General features: G+C 32.0%; 1 protein-coding gene across 1 annotated transcript; it reads left to right on the top strand.

Moving 5' to 3' along the window:
- Nucleotides 4954-9168, top strand: LOC107639592. Its single transcript, XM_016343135.2, has 3 exons — nucleotides 4954-5880; nucleotides 7071-7395; nucleotides 8660-9168. Exons 1-3 carry the CDS (start codon nucleotides 5432-5434, stop codon nucleotides 8888-8890), a joined length of 1005 nt encoding a protein of 334 aa, XP_016198621.1. The 5' UTR covers nucleotides 4954-5431; the 3' UTR covers nucleotides 8891-9168.

Raw genomic sequence — 9312 nt, 5'->3', positions numbered from 1 at the left:
CGTCTTCCTCGGTGCAATTCCAAATTGGTGCAAGCACTCGGCTTCCAATGCCTCAAAGCTACTCATGGTCGGACCTGTAACCGGAAGACCATTTGTCGGCAGACCGAGAATTAGCGCCACATCCTCCAAGGTCACGGCACACTCACCAACCGGAAAATGAAAAGTGTGAGTCTCGGGCCGCCATCTCTCAATCAGAGCATTAATCATTGCTGACTGACCTTTAATAACTCCAATTTGGGATACATAATAAAATCCAGTCTCGCGTAACTGTGGCTCAACAATTTCGTTGTATGGATCCGGCGGATGTAAATGATCACACATCAACATCCTTGCAGCCTACAATATCACATTTCCATTATAAGAATAAGTATAATATAACTATATTATTCAAAAAGACAATTATCCTTAACATGTCCATTATAAATAATTCCCAGCATAATTGCATTTTAAACATACACATTAAATCTGTTATACAGTAAATCCTTCAATCATATTCATTACTTTATAACAGAAATTAATTAACCTTACACAGTAAATCAGCCTCTATTATTATTATTATTATTATTCTTATTATTATTATTATTATTACTATTATTATTATTATTATTATTCTTATTATTATTATTATTATTACTATTATTATTATTATTATTATTCTTATTATTATTATTATTATTACTATTATTATTATTATTATTATTCTTATTATTATTATTATTATTACTATTATTATTATTATTATTATTCTTATTATTATTATTATTATTACTATTATTATTATTATTATTATTCTTATTATTATTATTATTATTACTATTATTATTATTATTATTATTCTTATTATTATTATTATTATTACTATTATTATTATTATTATTATTCTTATTATTATTATTATTATTACTATTATTATTATTATTATTATTCTTATTATTATTATTATTATTACTATTATTATTATTATTATTATCTAACACAGCATAAAATCTAATTTTAGTTATTATTAATTTATTGTTTAAATTTTACTAAATTAAAATTTAATTGTTAAAGATCATAAATAAAATAATAAATTAAATTTTTATTTTTCATCATAATAATTAATTAAACTCAATTACTAATACTGATAATATACTAACTAACCATATCATTCATACATTCATACATACATACATACATACAAAGTTTATTTCTATTTTAATTTTTATTTCTAACCACCTAATAATAGAATTATACATACATACATGCTTAATTTCTACTTAATGCCATTCTAATATATTGCTAATAAAATTTAAAATTCTCACTATCATTATTTTCAAATAAAATTATAAAAAAATAAAAACTTACATAATTTGGATCTCCAAGATAATTAACAATATGAAGCTATGGTTGATTTACTTGCTTAATTTTTCGTTTTCTTGGCATTTTTACTCAGATTTTTTACTGAGCTTTTTGGTGGTCCAACAATGGTAAAGTGGTGGGGTTTATGCGTTGCAGAAAGGGGAAAGGGATAGTTTGTGTGTGAGAGTAAATGAGAAAGTGTTGGGAGGGTGAAAGAGATAGGGAAACACGGATTTTGAGGGGTGAAACACGCATAGGAGTCACGGGCCACCCACAACCCAGCTGCATGCGTGACGCGTGGCAAGGGGGTCACCAATCGGTGCCACCGATTTGCGTCCCATCCGCGCCTGAAATCATTGCCACCGATTTCTGTCCCCCCATTGGTGCCACCGATTTCTTCGACAACGCCGTCACATCTCCGTGAAACACCCCAAATTCCCATAACGCTGTGAAACTCCGTCACCGTCTCCGTATTAAAATTAAAAAACTGGACAAATACTTCATCGGTAAAAAATATTTTCGGGTATTTCACAACATATTTAAAACTAGAGAAGAATAAGAAATCCAATTTTAAAAATTTTGCCTTCAGTATATAAGTGGCACTCATCTAAAATTTGGAGTAAAAAGAAAAAAATATTCACAGCACACATAGTTTTATCAATTTTTTTTTCATAAAACCTACGTAGACTATTTTTTTATCTTATCTATTTTATCTCTTTCTTTAGAAACATTAGAGTGATTATTGACTATGTGAGGAAACATAAAAAAAAAAGTCAAGAGCTGAAAAAAATAAAGGAAATAGGTTGAGAAAAAAATTTAATTCTATTTCTTTGTAAAGATGTTTTTGGTTACATGAATAAGGTATGAGTTTTCTTTTATTAAGTTGGATTAGCACTTAAAAAGTTGTTAGTCTTAATTGAAATTTAGTGGTGATTCAGAAGTATTAACTTGTGTATAGTTAATATAATTTCTCTTTTTTAAGTTCGGTTAATAAATAGAGATGAACTAAATTTAATTTGAGCTTAGGGGGTCTTAATCTTGATTTGAACTCTTGGATAATAAATGAAACAGGTGATTAATTTATTGAATTGGTGTCTGTAATTAATTTAATTATAGTAAAAATTTTATCATAATTTATAAAATCTCATGTATAATTTTATTCTGTTATACTTAAGATAAGAATGTCAAAAATTTAAAGTAACTTTAATTAACCCTTTTTCAAAGTCCAGTAAACTCATAAGGTGTGACTTGTGAGAAGGAGCTTTGTGGAGAATGTTTTGAAAAAGCTTGGAATGGCTACAAGTTTTTGGAGAGAAAAGAGAGCTTTTCACGAAAAAAATTTTTTGGAAGTAAACTAATTGATTAAAGTGATGGAGTGATATTAGTAATTAAGAGTAATTTTAAATGAACTAAAAATCTATTTGGAGCACATGGAAAGACTCAAAGGCAGTTTCGTGAAATTTTATTAAAAAAATAAAAAATCTCAAAGGTCACCAAAACCTAAAGTAGCGTTTGTTTTGAGTTGAGACAAAGATTGAGATTTAGTATCATATTTGTTGGTTTAGAGATTAATATTAAAATTTTTGTCTTTGTCTCTAAAATTTCAGTATTTCAGTACTTCCAGAAAGTAGGGACACAGGGGACAAAAATTTTTAGAGATAGAGACTAAAACTTTAATAACATTTTATACCTAAAATACCTTCATTTCAATTAATTAATTCCAATTTTATTTTTTGTACAAATTAAATTAGAATTTAATTCATGTTTTAATTTTTGTCTCTCACTTTACACCAAACAAAATACTGAAATTTATTTCAATCTCTGTTTCTTAATTTCTGTCTCTCAGTCTTAGCCTTTCTGTCTCTATCTCCCCACTAAACGCCTCCTAAATACTTAGAGCAAAATTAAAAATTTGACAAAACTCTTTTTAACAAAAATATAAATGCGAAGTTTGGGGCGTGGTTACGGACAAGACCCAAGCCCCCCAAAAAACTAACTTGACTACTAAAACTACCTAGTCCAATAATGAAAAAAGCCCAATAAAAAGTCCTTAAGTCATATTGAAGTGCACGCAAGGAAACAAAACTTTGGTCTAGTGGTTATCAGGTATGTCTTGCAATAAGTGCATTCGAATTTAGGGATGAATGCGGATTGAATATGGCTAAAATCTTGATCTAATTCGCACTAAAATCATCGGATTCGATCTAATATCCGCGACTTTTAAGCTTAGATCCGATCCGATCCGCAAATATGCGGATCAGATCGGATTTTGGATATATCCACAAAATATATAAATATTTTAAAAAAATTTATTTTTATTAAAAATATCAATAAAATACTATTTTTCTACTTTTTTTTTAACATGTTTACTCTTAAAATATTATTAAACATATTTTTTTAAATAATAAAAATAAAATAATACAACATATGTGATAATTATTAGTTGAATAAAACATAAAAAGAATATTTACTTATTTATTTATTTATTTTTGCGGATTCGCGGATATGCGAATACATACATGAAGTCCGCAATCCGATTCTATTAGTGTGCGGATCGAATCGATATCCACAATTTTCGGATCAAATTCGGATAAATGCCACAGATATACAGATTGAATCCGATCTATAAACACTCCTATCCAGATTCAATACTTTGCTTGACATAGTAAATAAAACCCTTAAATATTGTGTGTATAAGCATAATTAGCATAATGTAATAAATTTATAATACTTAAAAATTGGGAATTATTCCATCTATTTAACCTAAAAAAGTACATAATATAATAGAATCCAATCTCTTTAAATGCTCCAACAATTGAAAAACCTCGTATTTTAAGGATTAAAGTATCCCTTCATAAAAAAAATAATCCCGAAACGTTCGCTAAAAATATATAATGATCAAATATGATAGTCATTAACTAATTAAGTTAGTACCTCTAGTCATTATTTCGGTAATTGCACCAAACTATATATAAAAAAAAAATCAACCATAAAAAAAGATAAGTGATATACATTAAATATACCAATACTATTTATAAATTTAATTATCAGAATATATTTACAGATTAACAATCTGATTTGTAATTGGACGAAATAAATTTTTTCAACTCCTGATAAATCTGAAAATAATACAGTTTCTTCACATAGATAAATATATAAATACAAGTTTATTAATTAAATATGGTGGATAAAATTTGTATTCACACCAATTTAGAAAAGAAACTTTACTTTCATCAAAGAAAGTAAGAAACTATCAAGCAATGAGAAAGTAGGTGAGAATAGACAGAAAAAATAAAGCTGCCCTCAGGCAACGCTACTTTATTTTCCTTTTGCAGCTTTGCTTACTATTTCCTCTTGGGTGGATTAAGAATAAGTGAACACAACCAAATGACCAATTGAATTCCAGTTCCTGAAAAAACACGTGGCGAAAGAAGATCTAAACGTCTATGACACACCATAGACCTCCATTTCACATTTTCACCGAAGCAAGAAAACTCAAGAATTACGCGCCACGCCAGAATGGGTTGCACCCACCAACCAACCAACAAGGGTCCCTCCCGCGCTTTCCAATTATCACCCTTTTCCAAAAGCGCTTTTCTTTTATTTTCTTTTTTCTTCTAACTTGCCTCGTTAAACGACGTCGTTGCCATTGCAATGCAAATTCTTCGCCACCCTCATTTCTCACAGTCGCACTCCCCCTTTGCATAATCATCTTCCCAAACTTCTCATCTCATCGCCGTTACATCAAAAGGTCCACACTAACACGATCAACCCTCCCAAAACGACGTCGCATCTCATCAAAACTCGTCTAGACTCATAGCAACGCTTTCTACACGCTAAACGGCGTCGTCACCATTGCAATGCTTATTCATTTCATCAATATCCTTTTCTCCTTAATTATCCTATAATCCCTTTTATCTTTGACATTCTCATCGCTGATTCCTCACGATAAAACGACACCGTTGCCATTGTGATTGTTATTTCCATCGTCGTTTTTGACATTCTCGTTCAATCATCGATTTCTCTGTGTGTGAGGATTCGTTTGAGCGCATTGCAAACGACGTCGTCTCTCGGTCTCCGTTTCGTCGTCGCAATGCCGTTCACGCGCTGCAACAGCCAGATTCCGGTGCCTCCGCCGTCGCCGATCCCAACTGCCAACGGTTCCCGCTCTGCCGCGAACGCGACCTTCAGCGAGTTCCTAGAAAAGACGCTACAGCTACCGGAGCTTATACTTCCGGAACCTCACTTTCCTCCGGCGCCGGCAGAGATCGACCTCCGTTCGCTGCCAATGTCTTCCGCGGACCTCGTGATCCGATCCTCCAGGGAGTTCGGCGCGTTTCGGATCCGGTGCCACGGGATCCCCGCCAACGACCTCGGAACAGTGGTGGACGAAGCGGAGCAGGTCTTCCAAGACTCGCGAAACGCCGTCGTCCAGCGCATAGGGTGCGGCGGAGAAATGATTCCTTTCGTTCGGTCTCGCAAAGGAGTAATGGAATTCACCGCAAACAAGATCCTTGGGAACCAAGCGCATCGAAGCTTCTGGTATACACACAAGCGATTCTCTCTTTCGTTCTGTTTCTGAATTTTCTCCTCTTTTTTTTATATCTAAATCGTCTAATTTTATTTTATTTTATTTTATTATTACTATTATTATTATCGTTTTGCATTTCAATGACATTCTTTAGTTCACGTAAACTCATATAAGTGTTCATATTCTCCTTGCTTTAACTATGATAAATAACAACAGTTTGGTGAGAGAGAAATTAATTATGTTGCATCAACAACTAATCTCATTAGTTGAATAAAAGATGTATAGTAAAATTAGTGAAAGTAGAACACTACTTCTGGCTCTGTGCCTATTATTCTCCAGCACCACCTTTGTATGCAGAATATCATAACAGGTGATTACTTAAATGCTTCATAGGAGAAATCTTTTTGAGATTTAAAATAATACAAAGAAAAGAGAAAGTATAAGGAACTAACTTCTAATTAGCTAACATTAGCCAAATTTAGTGTTTAGGTTTATAATTTAGAATTTAGGATTAAGGGTATATGATTTAGAATCTAAAATTTAAGATAAACAAACTAATTTAAAAAAAGTTAGTTGATGTTGGTTGAAAAATATTGGTTGCCTAGCATTGCTCTAAAGACAAAGAATGAATGGAGGTCAATGACATTGTCTAATGGTGCAATTGACTGCACCGAAAAATCTTATCTGCTTTCAACAGATTGCGTATGAATTCCTCTCGAGCCCACCTGATAATCTGCTGTTGACTGAACGTTGGACTTACTTCGAGGTTTAGGCTCACTGATATAGTGTGATACTCTTCTTCGGGCCTAGAAGAGAATACACAAATAGTTAACTACATTGTCATGCACAGGTGTTTTATGACTTGGTTATTACACACTTTCTCTATAACATACAAGTGAGATGAGAAATAAATATTTGAACAAAGTATACAAATACTAAATTCTGACTAGGTGTGTCTGAGTGATATACAAATTGTAGAGAATGAAAAACCTCATGTTGAGCTAGGTCATCATATTGACTAAATTGTTTAAATTCCTAATAATAAAGTGTAAATGTCGCTGACAAAGAAAACAAAATAACAGTATTATATTACACATCGGTCTTCAATCAAGATGTCTAAACAATATTAAATTTCATTGTCATGTGTTCCTAAATGTTGACAAAACGAGATGCTAAGTACCAAGTTTACTATTTTGTACAGGGTTCATATGGGGAACGTTGCAAGTAGATTGGATAGCATAGTGGAGCAAGTGACCCTAGCTCTACAACAGGACAAATCTCAAGAAGATTTTAAGGAACGTATTCTAGAGACAGAGTCAGTGATTTCCCTGTGCAGGTATCCGCACGACAAGGCCCCCAAACAAAACAGTGCCGTGTCTGCTGGGAAGAGGGAAACATGTGACTATGCTTTGCGATTCTACCTTCCCATGGAGCACTGTATATTTTACGTCCAAACAGAAAGAGGTCCCCTATCATTTGATGCAGGTCGAGAGCATATAGTTGTCATCGTTGGCAAACAACTGCAGGTAATTAATCTTTATCCGTTGTTTCAATATTTTTTCATAAAAGTTTTTTTGGTGCTGTGTTTGAATTTCATTGATGCATATATTGGTCTTGTTATAGGTAGAGCTTAAATTCGATGGACCTTAGTCTTACTTGTAGAAGTTAGGTTTTTCTAAGAGAAATATCTCAATCCTTGGACATGGAATGTAACATATCCGAAATGAGTTTCGTACATTTACAAAAAAATATGTCTCAATTCAGTGTAAGGGATTAAAATAAATACATATAACACAATTCTTTCCATAATGATAGTTGTAGCTGGATGTAAGCGTCACTTTGTTGGCAACTATGGCTAGAACTAGCCTACACAATTGCAACAGTACACTCTTTTTTATTAACGATTTGATAAAAAAGAATTAGATGAGGATACAATCCTGGATATTCTTGCCTACAAATTCGTTGGTTTTGTTTTATTAATGTCACTCTTAGAACTTTATGAGCGTAAGATCTTAGCCTATAGTGCCTATAATTAAAGCGACCTTTTATACTTTATGGTTATGAAAAACTATAAAAATAATAAAGTTGTACAATTGTAAACAATTATAACTTCTGGCTGAGATAAATAATTAATCCAACAAAATATGACAAAATTTGAAAGGGTAGAAAGAATTTACGGGTATCAGAAACTTTGAAGTGTTTTCATCTCATTCTTTATTTTGGTTTGCTTTTTCTTTTATTTTGTTTGTTTGTTACGGTCTAAACTTTCTTCACAATTGGGGTGTGTTAATACTTTTTTCTTTCTTAAAAAGAAAATTTTGGCAAGCAATTTCTGACAATTTTCTCACTAATGCGTATTCTCGTTAGTCATTACCGAATGGATTACAGTATGGATTGGTGACTATAAAACTCGCCTAGAACTACATATGAAAGGAACGTCTCATAAATGTATGGACTATGTATAGTACACTGTATGACTGTATATACTAATATCCGAATAGATGAGTATCGAAATATTTTTGCTTCATATGAATTAGATATATTGTAGAAGAGGTGTCATTCACTCATTTGTATTTACTTTTGTCTCATATATAGAGCCAAAATACATCTTTCCATAACACTAACATGATAATTATGTGAAGTTACCAAATTCCATGTCTCGCTTTGATGTCCACGTACCAGACATGATATGTTGTTTTCTTTGATCTAACTCGGCCACAGAGTATGTGATATATGTAATATATTATTAGCAAACACTAACAAAAAATTTCACTTTATGAATAAATATAGGAGTGGAGCAATGGTGTATTCAAATGTGTTCCTGCTGCGGAAATGATCTTCATGCCGAGTTTCCATAGTAGTTCAGCCTCTTTCTCCATAGAGCTTACTTGCTCGCTCTCTTCAAATCAAAGCTTAAACTCTTCTAACAAGAATCTCAAGATGATCTCCCTAACCGATCAAATCCTTTTTATTTTTCTCCTTGCATTTCTATACAGATTCATCTGTTTCATTTATTCATGATCCTCAAGAACATGGTGCACCATTTTGTTTTCTTTGGATGTTTTTTCACATGGCCATATGATGTTGCTCTTACCCAGTAACATCAATTTTCATTCGAGCCCTTTTTAAGTCTAATTTATTTACAGAAGAAGCCATTATGATGTACAGTAGTTTGAGTGTAATACCAGTTATGCGATGTTGTTAACTTGATTGAGAGTTGAAAATAGCTAAATGTGTTGTATACATACATCTTCCCATATTGGATATTACTCAGTATTCATAAACAACACTATTTTGCATATTGACTATCTGATTTTCTTTTTATCGGAAATACTGACAAGAATTGATGAATCATTGTTTGCATTATCTACTAGTGAAGTGTCCGATGACGGGTATGATAAATTTAATGAAAAATATTTAATATTAAATATTATTAAATTAAG

The sequence above is a fragment of the Arachis ipaensis genome, chromosome B04 (genome assembly GCF_000816755.2).
Source record: "Arachis ipaensis cultivar K30076 chromosome B04, Araip1.1, whole genome shotgun sequence".
Classification (NCBI taxonomy): Eukaryota; Viridiplantae; Streptophyta; class Magnoliopsida; order Fabales; family Fabaceae; genus Arachis; species Arachis ipaensis.
The sequence above is the reverse complement of the archived record's forward strand: the minus strand, read 5'-3'. Positions and strand labels throughout refer to the sequence as shown.

What these genes read in the sequence shown, in the direction of transcription:
- LOC107639592 (XM_016343135.2), top strand. Translation starts at nt 5,432, where the DNA reads ATGCCGTTCACGCGCTGCAACAGCCAGATTCCGGTGCCTCCGCCGTCG. An exon ending in CAAGCGCATCGAAGCTTCTG is followed by an intron (nt 5,881 to 7,070) that starts GTATACACACAA and finishes TATTTTGTACAG; the next exon opens with GGTTCATATGGGGAACGTTG. An exon ending in TCGTTGGCAAACAACTGCAG is followed by an intron (nt 7,396 to 8,659) that starts GTAATTAATCTT and finishes GAATAAATATAG; the next exon opens with GAGTGGAGCAATGGTGTATT.